The following is a 21961-nucleotide window of genomic DNA, read 5'->3' as shown; positions in this document are numbered from 1 at the left end:
TGCATCAGGAGCTCGGAGTCTTAACCACTGCACCACCAGGGAAGTCCCAACAATTTGTTATTAACTCAATCTCCAGCCCCTCATTCCTCCCCGGAGCTCCAACCCAGGGGTTGGGGCTGATGGTCTCAACCTTCTAATCATGGCTTTGTCTTTCTGGCAATCAGCCCCATCCTGAAGCTACCTAGGGGTCCCCAGCCTAGCTTATCTTCTCATTAGTATACAAAAGATGCTCTTATCACTCTGGATATTCCAAGGGTTTTAGGAGCTCTTTGCCAAGAACCAGGGGCAAAGACCAAATATTTTTTTCTTTCTTTTTTTTTTTTTTTTTTGTATCAGACAGGAAAGAGCTGGGTGCGGTAGTAAAAAATTAAAAAATCCCTGCCTTTGAGGTGCAGATATTACAGTGGAGACACTTCTTTAAGTTAAATGAGTAAATTATATAGTATTTTAGATTCTAGGGGCTGTAGAGAGGAGAACACCAGGAAAGGGGCAACAGAAATGCTGCGGGAGGGTTTACAGTCCTAGCCCTGGTGTTGGGGAGGGAGGTGGGTCAACAAGAAGGTGAAATTTATGCAAAGACCTGAAAGAGGGGGTAAGTGAGGGGAGCCATGTGACTCCAGAGGGAACAGCCAGTGCAAAGGCCCTGAGGCAGGGGCCTAGTGTGTTCAAATAGCAGCAAGGAGGGGCAGAGCAAGTTTTGGGGGCAAGTGGGAAGAGGGACAGGGCAGGTGACAGGGCAGGTAACAGGTCAGATCACGCAGGGCCTCGTGGACCCCGGGGAGGACTTAGGCATTTACTCTGAGTCAGGTGGGAGCCATGGAGGGCTCCCACCAGAGGGGCGTGACCTGACTCAGGTACTCACTGGCGCCCTCTGGCTGCTATGGGGAGGACAGACCTTCTTACTAGAATTAGTTGAGGCAACATCATCCTCTTTGCCCTCCATGCAGTGGAACTTTCCAGGGCCAAGGTGGTGACCACGAGGCCCAGCTAGAGCCAGCCCCAGACCTGAGCCTCCCTGTCCTGATTCGGGTTCTGCAGCATCACACATGGCCCTTGCCCAGCTATCTACTTGATTGTGATTTAATTGTCCTCTTCCTGGAGGACATTTCACTAATGGCAATAAAAGAACAACCACATCTGGGCATAACAACTTTAATTTTTTTTTCTTGTGGAGAAAAGAGCACATCCTTATAAGTGGACATCAAAGAATGGCTTACACAGGAGAACCACACCCAGAATATAAATGATCAGGTCCAGAGCTCTCTCTATAGTGTGTTTTGGGATCATTGGGGAGAAGTCAGGTAGCAGAATCAGCACTTCAACACTGAGATCAAATTTCACCACTTACTTGTTTTTTTGTTTTTCAGTGGAGTAGGAGAGAAAGATACAAGAACATGATCCCCAGAGAAGCCAAAGAAAGAAAAAGAAAAAAAGCATAACCCCAGATGGCAGTCATGGCAATTTCCCACTGAAATTGCCTGTGGAAGGACAAGTTGCTGAAAGCAAATGGTAAGAAGGCATAGCACAGATGCAGGATACAGCCTCAAGTGACCTCCCCAGATGCCAGCCTCCCTGGAGTTGGGAAGCTGTTTTCCCACGGCCTTTGGCTTAATTTTTGTTTGTAAACTCAGCAAACTCCCATTCTCTCCTAGTGATCTTTGAGGACATCAGTTTCAGTTCCTCAGAGACCATCAGGAGTTAAAGCTCCCCCCAAAACATCACAAAATAAAAACTTACATTATTTTTAGAAGAAACAAGAAAAATTCTCCTACATCATTCCCAGTCTTAAGAGAACCCAGAGGCAGCTGTCTCAGTTGCTACTTGAAGCTGAACTGTTGAAAAATCTTGTGTAAACAGAAAGCTGAGGCCAGGTCAGGTACAAGATACAGCCAAAGCTGTTCTTTATCACACGGGAGATGACAAAGAAGCTGGTCCCTCAGACAGTGACGCTCTGAACCACCATCTTTTTTCTGGCAGCAGTTTAAGGAAAATGAACTGCCCAACAGGGTCTTGACAGGCCATGATGCATCTTAAGAAGCCATTTTCTAGCTGCTTTCTCTTTTATGTTAAAGCAATTAACATTTTTGACTCCCACCCCAAACCTCCAGATACTCTCTCATGGTGTGTTTCCAAGAACGTGTCCTTTTCATCACAGTCCAGATGTTGGTATACAAAGATATCCCCACTTTGAAGCTCCAAGGACAGCCCGTGGTTTGGGGTGAACAGGGCCCTCTAGAAATAAATTCAATCTCCAGCGTCTATAAAAGTAAGAACTACATTAAACTGGAACCAGACCTTCCCCACTCTTGGAAGGAAGCAGCAAGAGATCCTTAAGACTACGGGAAGTCATCTTGGCGCCAGGGGCTGCGAGACTGGACAAACCATATGCTCGGCCATTCTCACAGCGTCTGTCAAGTTCTGGAGTCTCAGTGTTCCATGGTAGAAGGTCGTATCATGTCACCAGGTTTGGACTCTGGGGGGGCAGGAAGGGCCACTGACCTGAGGATGGGGCTGGGGGTGTGTGTGTGTCAAGATGTAGATCGCCAAAGTGCACACCATCTCTCAGCAGGAGCCCCTAGTAGCTGGGGGCCCCAACCTGGTGGGCTCCCCACCTAGTGCCTCAACCGGGGAGACTGGTTCCCCGCCCATCCCCCATCAGCATGCCACCCCCCAAGCTGCACCTGGGAAATGCGAGCGGCCACAGCGGTTACCCAACCCTGCCTTCTCGCCCCTCCAGCCCAACCCCAAAGCATTCTTTCGAGTGACTCTTCCATTAGCAGAGGACGTCACTGGACCCTAGCAATGACATGGCTCGGGAAGCCAGCGCTGCGTCTTCAAGCTTCTTCAAGTGGAAGGAGCTAAAGTCCTTACATGGAGAGCAACCAGCCAGCACAGGAAAACAGGAACATTGCTCAATTTCCTTTTCTAGCAGGATGTCAGATGTGGAAAGAACCTTGCTAAAACATTACCAGCCAAACAGGGCCCGGGGGAGGCAGGTCTGGGCAAGAGAGCCCAGGCTCCTGACTCTGAGTTAACTTCTGGTAGAAAGTCCCCAGCAGGAACGCCAAGGGTTGGGTGATTCTCTGCCCGGCCCCATGCGGCCCATAGCTCCAGAATTCAATTCTGGATCAGGGATGCAGTGAATAAGCCTAAACAGTGGCAGGGTCGTGGGTGATGTGGAATTCTGGGAAGCTCAGAAGGCACTTCCGGGGTCCTGAAGCCAGGCTGGGGAACAGGGTGTGTGTGTGTGGGGGGGGGGGTCTGACTCCCTCTTCTCTTACAACGGGAAAAGCTGCTTTAATACTGCTTTCACAGGCAGAGGATGTGCAGGCCTGAAAGGAGGGTTCTGGGGGGACGAAATCACCACCCTGCCTTGGAGCCTCGAGGTCTGAGAAGGTTCACAAGCAGACCGGGTGATCCTGAGAAAGGAGCCGCCTTCCACTTCGCCAGGGGTGAAGTCTGAGAATCCCCGCTGCACGAGGGAGAAGAACCGTCTTTGGCCAGCACGTGAGCTCCAAGCAATGCCCGCCAAAGAAACGTTATGTGGATAAGTGGTTCTAACCCAGAAGGCACTGTGGATGCCTTTCCACCAGGCGGGGTGGGACACGCTGCCCGCACTACCCCCATGAAGACGCCTGAAAGCAGCAAGCTCGTGCACGCCCCTATCCCCAGACTCTGCCTGCAGTGTGGAGTCCTCAGGGTCTGGAGCCTGTGAAAGGGGCTGCTGGGGCAGACTGGTGGCCATGGCCAGAGGATGCGCCATGCGGGAGTTGGCAGGGGGCGGGGGGGATGCGGCTGATGGGAGGGGAGGGGGCGCCCTGAGCTTGGAAACAGCCCTTGTGGCTAATGCCTCAGTCACTGCTCCTGCCGAGGCAGGAGGGGGTGGGCGGGGCTGAGGGATCATCTCTAGCAGGGGCAGCTGCTGGTATGCGGCAGCGGGGTGTCCCCCAAGGCCGGGCCTTTCCCATTGCTGCCCGGGCTGGAGCTGGGTTCCAGGGACTCATTCATCTTCTCGCAGATGATGTCCACCAGGCTCTCGAAGACCTGCTTCACGTTGATGTTCTCCTTGGCGCTGGCCTCAAAGAACTTGAAACCTGCAGGGGGACATTAGATGGGAAGAGCTGTGAGACCCTGGGGGGCAGAGCCTGGACTGTAGCATCACCCAAACCTGGGTTCCAAGCCCAGTTCTGCCCTTGGGGCAGCTGTGGGACCTTGACTGAGGGCCTTAGTCTCTCTGAGGCTCAGTTTGCTCTTCGGTAAAGTCGGAACAATGCTGCTGCTGCGACCGCTGATAGAAATCTGTGACAGCGGCCCTTGCCGGTACCACCTTGTGTATCTCTTTGTCACAGGGCAGTGGCAGCAACAGTCCAGGTGGTAACATTCTGGTGTCCAGCGGGTATGGGGGTGCCCCTGTGTAAGTGGAGCTCATCTTCTATTCACTTTCTGCTGCACAGGAAGGCACAGCCAGGGCACCCACAGAGCCAGATATTTATGTGGACCTTTTAAACGGAGCCAAGTATTTCACATGTTCTGGAACATATGTTCCAGGTCCAATAAAACAGAGGACTGAGCACTGGCTGAGGACTACCAGGGGCTACCAGTTTGCAACCTCTGTCAGCCAGATAATGGCAGGCTTCACAGAGTTTGTAGAGAGCATACAGTGCACACGGTTCCTGGCCTACAGAATGCACTAAAAATGATAATAACAATAATAATAGGCAGTGCTTACATCTTGCTTACTACGCAGCAGGCGACTTGTCTAAGCGCTTTACGTAAAGTAACTCATTCAAGGATGCTCTAAGTTTTATACTTCTTTTTTTGGCCACACCGCACAGCTTGCAGGATCTTAGTTCCCCAAGCAGGGACTGAACCCATGCTTCCTGCAGTGGAAGCGTGGAGTCCTAACCACTGGACTGCCCGGGAAGTACCTATACTATTATAGCCCATTTTACAGATGGGAAGACTGAGGCACACGGAAGGAAAGTCCCTCATGTAAATTCATACAGGGAACACAACCAGGCTGCCTGGTTGGAATACTAACAGATTAAACATTTCTAGTGTATCACCTGGGGCCTCGGGAGGGAGGGCAGGCTGGCTGATTCCCTTTGGGGAGGGGGATGCCGAGGTAGCTTTGAATATATTCTTAGCATCATAGTGACCATCATAACTTTTTCTCATTAAAAAAAAAGTTTATCCCCCCTGGAAAAGGTGAGAGGTGGTACAAATGCTTTGGGGAACTGCCCAGGGTCCCTAGGCTATAAGAAGTGGCCCACCAACCTGCAATTAAGGGAATGCATGAGAGACCTTCCTGCACCCTTAAAAGGTCGGTTCAGGCTCTGCTTGCTGGGAGCTGTCCCTGAACGGTCCCCAATGTGTCCCCATCTGCCATCCCCAAGGCAGGCCAGAAATTCAGACAAACGTCCACCATATTACACACATCACAGGGTAAACAGTCCTCTATCCCAGCACTTGTCATTATCATGCAGCACCATAAAAATGTCATTGTAATTAGTTACGTGTGTAATTATCCATTTACTATGTCTCTGCTGCTGGAACACCAGCGCCAAGAGGGCGGGATTTCTGTCTGCCTTGTCCACAACTGCAGCCCAGTGCCTGGCATAGAGCAGACGCTTGGAAACCACTGACTGAATGATTGATTGAACAGATGGGCGGATGTATGTACAGATGGACGGATGGATAGCTGGATGGATAGATGAATGACACAGGCAGGGCACAAACACAGATCTCTATTCTCAGCCTGGCGATCATCACCATCACCCCTCTTGTCTTCCTAGGCAAAGTTGGCATTTCCTTAATTGTGTCTGGCTCTGCCGCTAATAATCTGCGTTCTGTTTTCTTTTTGAATACTTTTTTTCCTGGTTATAAATACTCACTGGAGAAATTCACTGGAGAAACTAGAAACTACTGAAAAATATCAAGAAATATAGAAAAGCTGTGTGTAATCTCATCACCCAGAAACAATTACTATTGGTGTTTTGATATTTAGTTTTCCACTCTTTTTAAAAAATATAAATACGTAGTCGTTGGGGTTCGGTTTGTAGGGGGTATGTGTGTGTGTGCACACGTATGTGCGTTTTTTCTTACAAAATTGGGATCGAATTCTATCTCCCACTTTGTCCTCTAATGTTTTAAATTTAATGCCCGAGTGGGAATCTCCCCTCACCCCCAGGCACTAGATGTTTTCCGTAAGAAGGTGCGGGCAGGGGACTTCTCTGGCAGTCCAGTGGTTAAGACACCGTGCTTCCACTGCAGGGGGTGCGGGCTTGATCCCTGGTTGGGGAACTAAGATCCCACTTGCTGTGCGGCCAGAAAAAAAAAAAAGGAAGGTGTGAGCAGCATCCTCAAGTATTCTAGCCCACGGCCAGGCACCAAAAGCTGACTCCCCAGCACACCTGTTAATGAGACCCAGGCTGAGGTTCCCAGAAGACACAGGGGACAAGGGAGCAGAGTGAAACCCCAAATGGAGACATTCCACAGAACAAAGACCCAGTTTCTCCAACAAACGATGGCAAGAAAAAAAAAAAGAGAAAGAGGACTGTTATGGTCCAGGGGTCTGCAAACTTTTTCTGTAAAGGGTCAGATAGTAAACCTCTTAGGTTTTATGTACAAGCATCAGCAATAGTTCACAATCATGCTAGCTAATGCTTAGATGCAAGCTACGTGTATGCCGGACTCTGATAGAACTGCTTCACACGTCATAACCCATTTAACCCTCCTGACAACCTGATGAGGTGGGGCTGTTATTATCTGCATTTCACACATGAGGAAGTGCAAGCCCAGAGAGCTGTAGTCACCGGTGCAAGATCACAAAGTGATCGAGAAATAACAGGAGTTAATGTTCAATCATGGCCAGCATTTGCTTATTTAATCTTTCTAACAGCCCTATGAAGTAGATGTGGTTTTCACCTGTTTCCTAGATGGGGAAATGGAAGCACAGAGAGGGTAGGTGAGGTGCCCAAGGTCACACAGCTAGTGGGTTGCAGAAGGGGATTCTAGCTCCAGAGTCTGGGTCCTTAACCTGCCCTCCCCCATAGAGGTTACAATGCCTCCCGCCAGGAAAGTCCTGGGGAGGGCCTAGAATACTAGAATACTCCAAGATAAGATTTTCTTTTAGCTTAAACTTTGAATTGATAATCCATTTACCTGATTCAGAAAGGTAGACTGAAAAGTCCCCCTCCCACTCTGGTGCCCTGGCCTGCCAGGTCTCAGACACCCAGGTCACCACTGTTACTAGATCCTTCTGTATCCTTCCAGAGTTCCTTTAAGCAAACATAAGTATAATATCCTTATTCTCACCCTTTTTATACACTAATGCAGGGGTTGGCAAATTTTGAGCTGCAGGCCAAATCTGGCCTGTCACCTTTTTTTTTTTTTTTTTTTAACTGAAATACAGTTGATTTACAGTATCATGTTATCGTGTTAGTTTCAGGTGCTGTTGCCTATTTTTGTAAATAAAGTTTTATTGGCAGACAGTCATGCTCATTCATTGATGTATTATCTATGGCTGCTTTCAGGCAGAGCTGAGTGGTCGTGACACAGACCCTAGGACTGAAAACATTTCCTATTTAGCCCTTAAAGAGAATGTTTGCTGGGGAATTCCCTGGTAGTGCAGTGGTTAGGGCTCCACGCGTCCACTGAAGGGGGCAAGGGTTCAATTCCTGGTCGGGGAATTAAGATCCCACAAGGAGCAAAAAAAAAAAAAAAGAGAGAGAAGAAAAGAAAAGAAAAGAAAAAGTTTGCTGACCACTGGACTAAAGGAAGAAGCCATGCCCACCTTTCTGCAGTTTGCTTTTTCTGCTTAACCATATACCCGGAGACCCCAGAACATAAAGAAGGCCCTCATCCTTTCTTACAGCTGCGTAGTATTCCGCCATGTGACTATAGTTTATGTGTAGCTGCTTTCCCCACTGTGAAACACTTGGGAGGTTGCCAAGGTTTCCCTCCACTAACGGTGCTGCAGTTTGATTTGCCCGCCACTTCCCACATGAGAAGTTGGATGTCTGTAGGATAAATTCCCAGAAATGATTTTGCTGAGTCTGGGTTCCCAGGGCAGTGGGGCAGTAAAGGGTATCTGTTGGGTGAATCCTCTGAAATGAAATGCAGCAGGTGGTATACACGTGGGTATCTTTCTGGGCAGATCTTCAAAGGGCAAAGGGTTGGTGACTGAGGTTGGACCTGGGACTCAAGCACAGGGTTGGAGGTTTGGTTCTGGGAGGTCCCAGGCCTGTGATCCAGGCTGGGCACTAACCAAGGTCGTCAGCGAGCCTCTGGCCTTCCTCAGTGGGCACGACACGCTCGTCCTCCAGGTCACACTTGTTCCCCACGAGGATGACTTGAGCGTTGTCCCAGGAGTAGGTCTTGATCTGCGTGGCCCTGTGGAGTTTGGGGGACTGTGTTAGGCCAGAGATTAGGGTCAGGCGGAGAGGGCGAAGGTCAGGGGGTCAGTGGTCAGCAAGCACTCACCAGTCCTGCACTGCGGCAAAGGACTCCTGGTTGGCGACGTCATACATGAGCAGGAAGCCCATGGCTCCGCGGTAGTAGGCTGTGGTGATTGTACGGTAGCGCTCCTGGCCTGCCGTGTCCTGGGCACACAGTGGGGTCAGGCGTCTAGAAGCCACTCTATTCCCCACCCCACCCCTGCAGGCCCCTGCCTGAGGCTTCTGTCTCCCAGCCTCATAGCCCCAGTTTGATGAGCAAGACATGGATCTGCCCTCACAGTCCCCAGGTCTAATGGGAGAAACATGGGCCTGCCCGTATAATCTCTCTTCTATTGGTGGAGACATGTCCCCTGTCCTTGAGGGGTTCCCGGTCAGAGGGGTCAGTGGCCTTTCAAAGACTTATAAGCCCTTCTGACCTCATCTCCAAGAACCAGCTTCATGACCACAAATAAGATCCACATGGGCCAGGGGCTGCCACCTTGATGCAGAGAGCCTGATGTTCGTTACCATGACAATGATTACCAGCAGGCACTTTGGGAGCAAGGGCATGGCTCTGAAGAGGCTCAGTGGGGGCCTCTGGGCTTGCCCCGAGAGGGTACCCAAACCTCTTCTCCATTGGTCACCAGGTCTTCTAACCCAACTTGGGTGGGTTAGTACTGTCTCCCCCTCAGACCCTACAGGGCTGGGCCTATCCCCCTCATCCTGATGAATTCACCTCGTAGATAATAACCCCTGCTACTCTTCACACCTACTCCAAGCCCCCTCCTCGACTCTGGACACTTGTCCTCACCCAGACCCTCCCCACAGCCCTACACCCTCGCCTGGACTTCCCTGGAGGAAGCCCAGCCCCTGCCTGGCCAGCAGACCCACAGAAAGCCGCCTGGCCCACCCAGATCTGCAGCTTGATCCTCTTGTCGTGGCGGTAGACGGTCTTGACCTTGAAGTCGATGCCCACGGTGCTGACAAAGGCGGGCGTGAAGGAGTCGTCGGCGTAGCGGAACAGAAAGGACGTCTTGCCCACGCTGCTGTTGCCGATGAGCAGCAGCTTGAACATGTAGTCGAAGTTCTGGTCTGCTGCATCGCGCTGGCCCGTCGGGGGATCTCCAGCTGACGCCATCTTGGCAGGGAGCCTCCTGGGAGGGGAGGGCTGGAGCCCTGTAGGGAAAACAACCCACCAGGGATGGCTCCAGTGTCTACACCAGACCTGGGCTCAAATCCCGGCTCTGCCACTTGTAAGCCAACAGACCCTGGATGTATCACTTGCCCTCTCTGGGCCTCAGTGTCCTCTTCTGGAAAATGGGGATGTTTGTCAAATGCAAGGGCCCAGGTTGGGGGTGCCCCGTCTGGCCACTGAGGAACCAGACCCTGCGGAAGGTGCAGGTGTGGACTTTGCCCCGGGGTGAGCAGCTGGTGTGGCCCAGGTGTGAGCTGGGGGGAGGGCGGGTTGCCAGCTGGATAGAGTCCTCCTCAGGGCCTGGGTGTTGACTTTGGCAGGTGTTGGCCACCTGCCTGCCCCCACCCAAGCCAACTTTAACTCCTTCCCTGACCCCCATGGGGAGGGGGCTTTAAGTGGATACACCCCAGGTTTAAAGCCCAGCTCTACCACCACATGGGTACTGCCACCTCCTGCTTGTCCAAGGGGCCGGGCCCATCTCCCTCCCAGTCGGGCTGACTCACCCTAGCCCCCGCTTCAGCCCACGGAGGCCAGGATGACGGTCCTCAAATGCAAGGAGATCGCCCTCAGCCACCACCACGACCACCTGGTCCTGCCTTTCCTGGCAACCTGTCCCCACGGCTGGGCTGCTTCATCTGGATCCAGCTCACCCCCTCAGCCCTCATGGCCTCAGTTTCCCCAGCTGTTTGTGGCTGCTCCCTGAGCCTCACAGGGAGGCTCCAGAAGGCCTGGCTGAATGGGGAAAACCAGCATAGGAATCCCTGGCAAAGCCATTTCTCAACTGCCCCGCGGGGCTTTTTTCCACTTTAAAGGAGGACCCAACTAGCCCCCCTTTCCTGCCCAGCCCTCCGCCCCACCCCGTGTTCCGGGAGAACGAGTTTGAGGAGGGGAAGAGAAAGGCAGGAAGCCTTTCCCCATGCAGGGCAGGGCCACCGGTATGGGGGCCCCCCGCCCCGGGGGCCCCCCGCCCCGCCCCATCCCCCAGCCCCAGCCCACCTGTCAGCCGGTCCCACCTCTTTCTGACCATCTGCCGACTCTCCCTCAAGCCTGGCACTAGGTAAGGGACCCTGGAGGGCTCGGCACTGTCCCCCGTCACTAGATGTGGGGCGCCCCAGCAGGTGCAGGGGAGCTCAGGAGCTTCCTCCCATCACCATATGGTCCCATCTCTTGTCCCCAGCTGGGCTGTCTGCCCCGCCCGCGCCCCATTTACCCTCCCCGATGAGCCCAGCTGGGTGGGGGCGAGGGAGGAGGCGTCCCCCGCTGCCTGCCTTTGTTCCCCAGGCCCCGGGCCTCCCCCTAAGCCCCTGTTCCCCCCAAGACCTGCTGGGACGCGGAGGCGCAGGTTGGGGTGCGCTCCCTCCGACGGGGTCACCTCGCGTGGGGACGCCGCCCTCAGGCGTTCCGCCTCCGAACTCGCTGCGACCTGGCACTGGTTGCGACACGGACCCCGCAGCCGCAGCCACCACCGCTGCCCGCAGCCACCCGGATCCCGCGCCGGCCCCGCCCAGGCGTGGGAGGAGGGGCCCCTCTCGGGGAAGGGCGGGGCGGGACAGGGGCGGGGCCTGTGGAGACAGCGGATTGGGGGGCGGGGGAGGGGTTGGAAGTCGCACCGCGCGCGCAGCTGTCAGTTCCCTGACAATAAATATTTCATTTTCACTAACCATACGTGGAGCTTCTACTACGTGAACAGCAGCTAAGAGCACGGACTCTGGGGCCGGGTTCGCATTTCAACTCCACCACTTTCTAGCCTTGTTGCTTTGGACATGTTAACCTCCCTGGCCTCATTTTCCCCATCCGTCACGTCACGTGGTCGATAATGAGGGTACCCACTTCACAGGGTTGTGTAAGGGTTCTGATCTGGGTTAGTGTTTGTAACGTGCAGCGCCTGACCTAAACTGGGCTAGAGCCCTTTTCCAAATACCCTTAAGGGCCCTTAGAATTAACCACCGCCCGCCCCCCCCCACCTCTTACAGATAAAGAAACTGGAGAGCAGAGAGGGGAAGACGCTTTCCTGAGGCCACACAATTTGGCACCCAGGCCCAGCTGAGGTCCCAGACTTTTCTTCAAGCCAACAGAAGAGAATCTGCAGTTATAACAGTTCAGGCTTGGGACTTCCCTGGCGGCCCAGCGGTTACGATTCTGTAATTCCACTGCAGGGGGCACAGGTTCTATCCCCTGGTTGGGGAACTAAAATCCCACATGCCATGCGGCGTGGCCAAAAATTTAAAACAAAACAAAATACAGTTCAGGCTTTGTTGGGGTTCAAATCCCAGCAACTGCACCTGAAGCCACTTGCTGAACTTCTCTGAGCTCCCATTGCTTCATGGAACAATGTTAGCCACCTCTAAGGGCTGTTGCGGACAAACTGAGATGATGCGCATCAGTCAGGAAGGGTTGTCATATGCTCAGTAACAAGCAGTCCTATAGTCATCATGGCATCTAACAACCAAGGTTCATTTCTCACTCACACCGGTCACTGCAGTGAGGGGAAGATGTGGCGAATCACAAACTGGCTTGTATACTTCTCTTTGGAAGTGACTTTGCTCACATTTCCCTGGCCAGAGCAAGTCACATTGCCACCCCCGATGTCAATGGGGTGAAAAATATGATTGTCCTCTAGGGATCAGAACCAGCTGTTGTTACAATAATACATGATCTGTGCAGTGGTTAGCGCCACACCTGGCACACAGTGGGTACTCGACAAATGGGCACCATTATAGGAAGAGCTTAAGGGCTGCAACAGCTAACTCTCCAAATCATCATGCCACAGGAATGGGGAAACGGAATCCCTCAGCTCTACCCTTGCCTGCCCCTCCCCCTGCTTCCCAGTTGGAGAAAAATGACAGCAGTCATTTCCAAAGAAGTGTTTATTGACATTTGGGGCCCCAGCAGAGACAGAGAGTCAGTGGGGGCTAGAGGCTCCTGAGGCCCAGGGCGAGGCCTACAAGATGAAGCCCATTGCTCAGGAGGCAGCCCAGATTGCAAATGGAGGATAGGCCATGGTAGCGGAAGAAGATCTGGCGGAGGGCACTGTACTTGGGTTCCTGCTCCCGCAGCTGGCGATAGGGGTCTGAGCCCTGGTGGCTGCCCAGTACCTCCCCGCCCAGGCCCCGCTCCTTCTCCATGGTCTGCAGGGCCCACATGGTGGCCGTGGTGCGGGGCTCCAGCCAGCGGGCGTTGATGGTGGCCAGCATGAGGCTCAGAAGCAGCAAGCAGAGCTGGTGGGGCGGCAGGAGGACAAGGTGAGCCATGCCTGGGAGGCAGCAGGGGCTCTAGGGAGGGTCGTTCTGCATCCTCAAAGCCCAGAGAGGAATGGGGGACAGGATTGGGTCAAAGCCAGGCCTCCCTGCTCCAACCTCAAACCCAAACAGAGCTCCAGCTCTCATACCCTGAAACCTGCAGCTCCTAAGAAAAGGCTCCACCACTATCTCCTCTCTCTACCACTGTCTCCTCTCTCTCCCCCAAACCTCCTGAGCCTCCTCTACTCTGATACCCTGACTGGAACTTTCCAGAACACAGCCTGTCTCCTACTTTCCTCTGTTCCCCCAAACTGCGGGTATCTCAGGGCAGAGCCTCTCTTCCCTGAATTGGGACAGAGCACCATAACTGTCCCCTCATTTCCCCAAAATAGAGAGCCTAAGAGAGGGCCCATCTCCTCTGTGGCCCCAGACTAGACCCTAGAAGCTGACATTGGGCCCACAGGAAGTGAATTAAAAGTCCTCGAAGTTCCAATTACCCATAATCCCTCCTGTGTCTGTGGGATTATTGAAACCCCTGTCAGGCCTCACCTGCCCACATCTGAGGGACATAATGGGGACAAGGGGAGGGCAGGATAGAGAAATATGAGATGCACAGATGGTTCCTTGCCTTGTGGCTGGGAAAAATGTGTGGATGAGGGTGGGAGACTGTAAATTCCCAGTCAGGCTGGTTTTTAAACACTGAGCTGGGGTCAGTGCCCCAGCCCAGCTGAGTCACCACAGCTTGGCTGCAGGCCCAGTCAGGGGGAGGAGAGGGAGCAACAGCCAGCAGAGAGACACTGGAGAATAGTCGGGGCTGCTGGGGATGGTTGTGCAGGCTGTGCACTGCTCAAGGGTATCAGGAACCCATCTTTGTATACACCAGGAAGAAGGGGCAGTTTGGGGGGTTTAGTTTTAATTCTCACAAAGGTGTAGCCATAGGTGCTCAGTGTGGTCCTGGGAATAAATCTCCAGAGGGTGGTGGAGCTCAAGCCCGCATACCTGGCTGGCCTCCCAGAATGTGAGCTGAGCCCCAGCATGCTGTGAGGCCAAGATGCAGAGGTTGACGAAGGCACAGCCCATGGAGATGTGAAAGTAGAAAGGGAAGAGTTTGCTCTGCACCAGGCCGAAGGTATGTCGGGGAAGGCCTCGGAAAAGCAGGAAGCCTGTGGGGTGCAGGGTACCACATGTCTGTTACGACACTTCCAAGTCCCCCTCTCATCCCTGTCCCCACCTTAGGCACTCATGATATCCAGGCCGAGGGTCCCTACCTGAGACGAAGGTCACCCACATTTGCATGCCCCAGGCCCCTGACAAGACCAGTAGATGAACCACCTTAGTCAGGCTTTCCGGGTTCCCACCTTCCTCCATCTTGCAGGCCTAGAAGGAGGCACCAGGTGGTCAGAGTTTCACTTTTGCCCTGTGGCCTTCAGACCCTGTGAGCCTGCACAAGGCCAGAGTCATGGTCTGTCCAGCAGAGATCCAGGGATAGTAGCCCAGGAATGGCGGTGGGGAAGACCCATAGCACTTCTGTGACGTCCCCCGACTCCATCTCTCCAAATGTCAGCCCTCAATATCTCTGGACCCCAACATCCATGCCACCTCTGAGACCCCCAAATTTCAGTCCCAGCAGCTCAAGCTCGAAGTCCTAGATCCTCAAAGGTCACCCCAGTGACTCCCAAATATCACCCCAGGGACCGAGTTCTGATATCAAAGACCACTCCTTTCATGACAGGATCCCAGATATCACTATGAAGATTCCCAAAGCACCTCCTGGAGACTCCATCTAATCCTGAGAAACCCTAAATCTCATCCCGAGGACACCGACCCCACCAGTGGACCCGGACATCGACCTGCAGCACCCAAGAGTCCGGGCCCGTATCTAAGGGGGTCACGCGGGCCCGAGGACACCGACCCTACCACTGGACCCGGACCTCGACCTGCAGCACTCAAGAGTCCGGGGCCGGATCTAAGGGGGTCAGGCGGGCTGGGCTCGGTACCTCACTCTCGCGCTCCGGGGTGGCCGCGGACCTCCTCGGCCACCTCCCCTCGTGGGACCAAGAATTCGTCCCGCCTCCCAGCTAAGCCAGAAGCCAATCGGATCGGAGATCTGTACCTCCTGTACCGCCCTCTTAGATATTGACTAATCGATGAACGGAAACCAGCCTGGAATCCCGTCCACTCCTCGGGATTTCACCCAATTACACCACGGCTCCTAAGATCTGCGGAAGCGGAAAGGCGCTAATGAGGTCTTCGGCTGCATCGGCGGGGGAGGAGCTAAAATGCCAGCCACACCTCTCTCTGTGACTCTACCTTTGGGCTGCGCGCGTTTTAATAGGATGGTGTCTCCACGGGATCAAATTTCAGCGTCACAGCTGGGGACTGGCTTCGCGGTCCCTGATGGGAGAGCAGGAGCAGGTTGTATGTGGTAGGTGGGGGTGGAAGGGAGTCGGGAGCCCGGCGAGCGCAGGATTCAAGGCCCCGGCGGGCGGGGCCCAGGCAAATGACCACGCCCCGTTCCTCCGAGAATTCTATCGGGAAGGACTGAGGGAAAACAGGTGATGGGGGAGGGGGAAGGGGAGGGGAAGGGGAGGGGAGGGGGAGGGGAGGGGGAGGGGAGGGGAGGGGGAGGGGGAGGGGGAAGGGGAGGGGAGGGGGAGGGGAGGGGAGGGGAGGGGAGGGGAGGGGAGGGGAGGGGAGGGGGAGGGGAGGGGAGGGGAGGGGAGGGGAGGGGAGGGGGAGGGGAGGGGAGGGGAGGGGAGGGGGAGGGGAGGGGAGGGGAGGGGAGGGGAGGGGAGGGGGAGGGGGAGGGGAGGGGGGGGGGAGGGGGAGGGGAGGGGAGGGGAGGGGAGCTCGACTCGGGGCCTGCCTGCAATTGACACTCAGAAATGCATCTTGCCTTTCCCCCTCCAAGTCTCCCAGGGCTCCTGTGATTCCCAAGTACCAAGTTCTCAGTGTGATGTTCAAGGACAGACACTGAGCTTCCCACTACTGTATATCAGGCACTGGCATGGATTAATATCCTTAATCACAACAACCCAGTAAGGTGGATAGTATGACATCCCATTTTTATAGTTGGGGACAATGAGGCATGGAGAGGTTTAGTAACTCCTCCAACGTCGCACAGCTGGGAAGGGGCAAAGCTAGGATTTGAACCTGGACCATCTAGCTGGAGGGTCTCCTTGCTTAATCAACATGCTGTACTGCCTCTGGAAGTGAGGACCTCCCTGAGGCAGTGACTTTTGAAGTGGTAGCTTAGAACAGTTCAGGCAGAATAATAACTCCTACATTACAGGGTGGGTGTGAGCACCCAGTGAGGGCTTAGGGTGGTGCTCAGCACTCAGCAAGATGCTCAGAAAATGTGAGCTTAAAAAGGGCTTAAGGAAGATTTTACAGAGGCAATGCTGAGTAGGGTTTTGAAGGGTATATAGGAGTCTTCCAGGAGGACTGGGTTAGGGGAAAGATACCAGAGGGCCCAGCAAGGACAAAAGAAGAGAAAGGCGTATACTGTGGCCTTTCTGGCTGAGTGGGACCCATGGCGAGTTGCCCTTCACCTGGAAGTTTTTCCAGACAGGCCTCCCCCAGGTTTCTCCAGCTATGCCAGTCCTGACTACACTGGAAGGGCAGGGGGTGTGGATGTGAGACCCAGAACTGAGTTCTTTCCTGTTTCCAGCTTCACTTAGTACCGGCCTGGGACCCCATTCAGCTACCATATATTAAATAGATATGCTCTGCCTCTCCTGCTCACATTCTATGTCTCCCATTCACTTGGGGAGCCAGTTCCCAACTCCCCGGCTTGGCTTGCCCTGCCTTGCTTGAACTGCCCTGCTAACCTCCTGCTGCTTCCTTCTGGACCCTGCCTCCAGCCACCCTGACTTGACCCGCAAAGAGCACCTGGTTGCAGACTTCCAAGTTTTTGCACACGCTGTTTCCTGCCAGGGATGTCCTTCCTTTAGGGCCCAATGTTAAGATCTTTTTTTCTTTTAGGCTCGTCTCAGACCTCACTGACTCCTGTGGGATCTTCTAGGTCTTTCTCACTGCCCATCCTAAGCCCTGGGGCTGGGATTCTCTTTCACCCAGCTTTGGCTCCTATCATAAATAAGAGGCCTGTGTTCAGGGCTGAGGCCTCTCTGGGGTGTCAGAGAGGGCATGAGAGTGTCAGGACCTGGGATCCGGTCTCAGTGCAGCCCTGTGAACCCCCTCCTCAAAGCAACCCTCTTCTGGCCGGCCCACCCCTGGACCCTGACTCCTGCGTGCCTGGCCAATGCTCATCTCCATCACCCTCCAACGTGTGTCTGCCTGCTAATGAGAAGTGTGACAAGTGCTGCGGCTCGTTGAGGGGCTGCCCTGGGGCTGGGGAGCAGGAGGGGCTGGCGTGCTCTGGGCTGGCTCTCAGGAAACCTTCACCACACACCCCCCTCCCAGGCCCTTCCTCAGAAAAGACCTTGGAATATACATTTCACTGGTCCAGGACCCCAGAGCCAGAGACCTGGCAGCTGGTTGCACCCGAAAACACAGTGACATTTGGAACCTGGAGGTGAGGGAGAGACTCGGGGCCTCAGTCACATGGGTCCCTCCCCAACTCAGACTCACAGGAGCACTGTAATGACCAGGACCCTCCAAAGAGGCATCACAGCAACACTAAGGTCATCCCCACCCGGGAAACCCCTTCCTGCCGCACTGCTATCCACAGCTACAGCCCTTAGGGAGGGAGCTGTGGGGGCAGAGTTCTCCTCGAGACCCCTCACACCCTCTGTCTTCAGCACCCCGAACAGCGCCCAGTGCTCTGCAGGCCTGCACTAAAAATGTCTTGAATTGTGTGTCTTAATGAGGTCCTGTCTGTGATTGTCTCTGGATGTGACTGCCTGTGTGTCTGTGGTTGTGTGTCTGAGATGGGCATGAGTGCATGCCCTGGGTCTTATGACTTAGTGTGCACGGCTGTGTCTGAGGCTGCGAGTCTGTGGTCGTGTTTTGATGCCATGTGTGGCATCAGTGGCTACTGGTGCTCCTTGCAGACATTGTTGATGCCCCTAAGGAGGAGGACCATTACCTGAGCGTGACCAGAGACGTGGCTCTGAAGGCACATGCTCTCAGGGGCAGCCCATGGGCCTGCCACACAAATGCACTTCTGAGCGTGTTCAGGCTGGGGCAGAGGTGGGGGTGGGATGCATGCATATGCCTGGAGGCAGCTTTGCCTGCACTTGGGGGTCTAGGACACCCAGAACTCAGCAGACCCAAATCATGTCTGGCCCCCACACACTGGGTTGGGGTGAGCAAGGAGGCAGACCAGGGGTAAATTATTACTGCTCTCATGCCCACCTTTCATAGAAGCCCTTGGAGACCAGCTCTTCCAAAACCAAAGGTGAGAACCTTCCTGCTCAACAAGACTGTGGGTGGGAGACCTGCCAGTTCCTACCTCCACCCTCTGCCCCAGCCTCAGTGGACCCCCACCTTTGCTGCCCACTCACCCCTGCCTCATTGTCAGCTGACTCTTGCCCCTGACCTCGCCCACCATCCCTGTCCCTGACCTTGACCCCTACTCCTACCTCTACCTCTGCCTCAGCCTACCCCAGCTTCTTGCCCTGTCCCCCCTCAACCAGACCCTGAGCCTCTACTGACCTCTGCCCTGACCTTGCCTCTGCCCCCACCCCTCCCAGCCTCGGCTGACCCTCACCTCTGCTCACAGTTAAGTCCACCGTGATGATTCCCGAATCCCAGAAGCTTCTGAGATGTGAACTGGAGTCACTCAGGTGTCAGCTACAGGCCCAGACCAAGGTGAGCCACCTCAGCCCCGCCCCCAGCAATTGTTCCCCCGCCCCCCCCACTCCACCCCTGCTCTCACCCCCAGGCCTGGCCTCTTCCTCCAGGCTTTCGAGTTCCTAAACCACTCAGTGACCATGTTAGAGAAGGAGAGCTGCCTGCAGCAAATCAAGATCCAACAGCTTGAAGGTGAGAACTGGCCAAAGGTCAAGGTCAGGCTGGAGGCTGCTCCTATCAGGGTCAGCTGAGTCAGGCCAGGGTGAGAGAAGTTGGCTGCGTCTGGGTTCAGGACCAGAGTCTGGTCAGGGTGAGGGCAATCTGGGTTCAAAGCTGGGCTCAGGGTGTGGGTGGGGCTCAGCCAAGGTCCCACCATCTCTGTAGAGGTGCTGGGCCCCACGAGCCGCCAGGCAGACAAGGAGAGACACAAGTGGGACGTGGAGGAGGGACGGCAGGAGCTATAGGAGGCCCTGGCTAAAGGCCTGCAGGGGCTGCAGAAGACCCTGCATGATGAGGAGGTGCAGTGGGCCTGTACCACCCGCTGTCTACAGCTGTTGGCTCAGGAGATCCGGGACGGTGGGTGTTGCCAGGAGGGAGCCTGCGGGAGGGAAGGGAGGCCAGGGAGAGGGAACCACAGGTGGGATGGGGGAAATGGGAGGGGCCTGAGTAAGGGAGTCTGGGGAGCCTTGGAAATCTTGGGGGACAAGAGGAGGGGATGGGGGAGGCAGGAGGCAGTGGGGGGTGTGTGGGAGACTGGGAGGCCAGAAATAGGGGAGACAGGAGGTGGGATGGAAAGGGAGACTGGAGGATCAGAAAGCCGGTGGGGGTGGCATGGGAAGCTGGAGGGTAGAGGAGGTCGAGGGGGGCAGAGGCTGGGGGTATTGGAGGTCTGGGGGGGCAGAAGGTGGGGAGCTGGAAGCCAGGCAATGGGGGGCTGAGGGGATGGGAGGCTGGAGGTCAGAAGGAGAGGACACGGGGCTAGGGAGGGGTAGGAGGTGGGGGAATAGTAGTAGGAGTGGACAGGTGGGTAGGCAGGTATGGGGAGGGAACAGAGCCTGGGGGATGGTAGTTGAACAGATAGAAACATGGGAGGTGGAGGAGGCTTCGGGGAGGCAGGTGGGCAAATGGGAAGCCAGGAGGTCAGGAAATGGGAGGCCAGAGGCTGCACTGTCCCCTCAGCAAGAAGTTCTTGTGGGAGGAGCTGGAGCTGGTACGGGAGGAGGTGACCTTCATTTATCAAAAGCTACGTGAGTGCCCAAAGCCCATGACCAGGAGGGCGGGGGGTCCTTCTGCAGCTCTGGCCCACCTGAGTCCCCTCCCCCTACAGAGGCGCAGGAAGAGGAGCTCACGGAGAACCTGGTGAACATCCAGAAGATGCAAAAGACACAGGTGAAGTGCCGCAAGGTGAGCAGAGAGCACGGGGACCTGGCGTGAGTTGGGGTTATGGGGATCTCTGCTGGCCTCCACCATCAGACTGGAGCCAGAAGGCCTGGGTTCAAATCTCAGCTCTGCTACTTACTGCTGTGTGACTGTGGGCAAGTCACTTCCCCTCTCCGGGCCTCAGTTTCCTCATCTGAATAATGGGTGTAACAACACAGCCCTACCTGACCGAGTAGCTTCATTAACTGAGTGATAAGCACTTTGAAGGCAGCCTGGAGTGTGATAAATGCTATATTATACGTTTCACCATCATCATCATTATTATTATTATCCTCCCATCTCCCCGGCCTCAGGTCCTGACAAAAATGAAGCAGCATGGGTATGAGACATCCAACTGGCCAGAGACTGAGGAGTTGCCACCAGGAGGCAGTGGCTCCTGGAGGGATGACCTCCAGAAGGAGCTGGGTGACATATGGTGATGGCCAGCTCCCACTCTAACCTCTGACCCTCATCTGCCCTGTGCTCCTCCCAATCAGATCAAGCAGCGACCACCAGAACCTGCAACCCACCTGAGTCCAGATCTCCCTCTCCTCCCAGGACTCATCTCCGCCCCTGCCCCCACCATGGCCTCCCTGCCCCAGCTTTGAGCAGTCCAGTGTCCCCCGGGGCCCCCAGATCCCCATCTCCCCACAGGTCCGCTGTGCACCTGCTGCAGAACTCCTTTGGTGGCCTTGCCATATACTCAGGGGGCCGCCCCAGGGCTGCGAGCCTTAGGGGTGAGTGGGGTTGAGCAGTACTCCAGGCTTGGGGGAGGTTCATTCTCCAGCTTCACACATAGAGGTCATGTTCAGAGGCCATATTTGGGGGTGGTTGGGTCTGTTGGGTCTTATTCTGGGGTCACATTAAATAATGTTCTGGGGTGACATTAAAGAGTCCCTGGAGGTTTCATCCAGGGGTCACTCAGGGTCACTGTGATCTTTTTTAAGGGTCAGTGGGGTAAAATTCAGGTGTCATCGAGGTCATACTTTGGTGTCACGTTGGGTCACATTCAAGGGACATAATCAAGGATCGCATAATATCAAGGGCACTAGGCCCATATTAAAAGGCCAATCGAGGGTCACACTCAGGGTTTATGCCAGAATTGCACCTGTCCCTCCTGCAGGCTATAAGGGGCACCGATGCCTGAGCCCTCCACTCACCTCCTGGGACTCGGACTCGGACTCAGACCAAGACCCTTCCCAGCCACCACTCAGCAAGAGCTGCTCCTTCCCTCCTGGTGTGGATCCTCCCCTGCCCCAACCTACCTTTCCCCTCCTGGCCTGCCGTGGAATCCCAAAGTACAGGCCCTTCCAACTCCCAGCCTGGGCATCTGCTCCCTGACCTCCAGCCCTGGGGTGCCCTGGACCAGGCCAGCCTCTGACCCACCCTCTTTCTCCACAGCCTGAGCAGCTGGGACTGCTCTCCCTGAAGACCCCTCCAGAGAGAAAATAAACTAGCTGAGACCCTCCTGTACCTGTGGACTGCTGCTTCCTGTGCTTGAGAGTGACCCCCACAGTTTACTACCCAGTATTGGGGAGGGTGTGGAAACCCCAGGGACTGTTTGGGATATGTGGGCCTAGGGTCAGGGGACAGTGTGAGGCTGGATTTAGTATATGACAAGGTCAGGGGTAACTCTGTCTAGATACGAGTGGCCAGATAGGCCCTTGGTGATCTGGCCTGCTGTCCCTACTGCCCAAATGGGGAAATTGAGGCCCCTGACTCTCACCTGCCCTGCGTTCCTCCTAATAAGATCAAGCAGCGACCACCAGAACCTGGAACCCACCTGAGTCCCTCTCCTCCCAGGACTCATCTCTGCCCCTGCCCCCACCATGGCTTCCCTGCCCCAGCTCTGAGCAGTCCAGAGTCCCCCGGGGCCCCCAGATCCCCATCTCCCCCCAGGTCTGCTGTGCACCTGC

The 21961-nt window shown here is 54.9% G+C and overlaps 3 protein-coding genes across 5 annotated transcripts; 1 reads left to right on the top strand and 2 right to left on the bottom strand.

Annotated features, from left to right (window-relative positions):
* Nucleotides 1–1138: 1138 nt before the first annotated feature.
* Nucleotides 1139–11177, bottom strand: RAB3D (RAB3D, member RAS oncogene family). Of its 3 annotated transcripts, none has more exons than XM_059061079.2 (5): nt 10954–11177; nt 9349–9614; nt 8485–8603; nt 8270–8394; nt 1139–4094 (listed from the first exon to the last, which is right to left on the bottom strand). In XM_059061079.2, the coding sequence occupies exons 2-5, from the start codon at nt 9574–9576 to the stop codon at nt 3907–3909; spliced, it is 660 nt and encodes a 219-aa protein (XP_058917062.1). In that variant the 5' UTR covers nt 9577–9614; nt 10954–11177; the 3' UTR covers nt 1139–3906. The 3 variants fall into 3 exon arrangements, with proteins under 3 accessions (XP_058917062.1, XP_058917064.1, XP_066888847.1); XM_059061081.2 differs by having other exon boundaries at nt 11006–11139; XM_067032746.1 differs by lacking the exon at nt 1139–4094 and adding an exon at nt 6854–7679 and having other exon boundaries at nt 10954–11129.
* Nucleotides 11178–12485: 1308 nt separating this feature from the next.
* TMEM205 (transmembrane protein 205) lies at nt 12486–14950 on the bottom strand. The gene is made up of 4 exons (XM_059061083.2): nt 14870–14950; nt 14141–14249; nt 13872–14035; nt 12486–12851 (listed from the first exon to the last, which is right to left on the bottom strand). The coding sequence occupies exons 2-4, from the start codon at nt 14238–14240 to the stop codon at nt 12546–12548; spliced, it is 570 nt and encodes a 189-aa protein (XP_058917066.1). The 5' UTR covers nt 14241–14249; nt 14870–14950; the 3' UTR covers nt 12486–12545.
* A 2722-nt stretch (nt 14951–17672) lies between these two features.
* CCDC159 (coiled-coil domain containing 159) lies at nt 17673–21518 on the top strand. Its single transcript, XM_067032747.1, is given in 9 exon segments — nt 17673–18231; nt 18561–18644; nt 18737–18818; nt 19011–19206; nt 19806–19873; nt 19954–20030; nt 20360–20481; nt 20700–20782; nt 21169–21518. Coding segments are annotated over 9 exon segments (981 nt in total). The 5' UTR covers nt 17673–18180; the 3' UTR covers nt 21387–21518.
* Nucleotides 21519–21961: the final 443 nt, after the last annotated feature.

The sequence above is a fragment of the Kogia breviceps genome, chromosome 4 (genome assembly GCF_026419965.1).
Source record: "Kogia breviceps isolate mKogBre1 chromosome 4, mKogBre1 haplotype 1, whole genome shotgun sequence".
NCBI lineage: Eukaryota > Metazoa > Chordata > Mammalia > Artiodactyla > Physeteridae > Kogia > Kogia breviceps.
The sequence above is the reverse complement of the archived record's forward strand: the minus strand, read 5'-3'. Positions and strand labels throughout refer to the sequence as shown.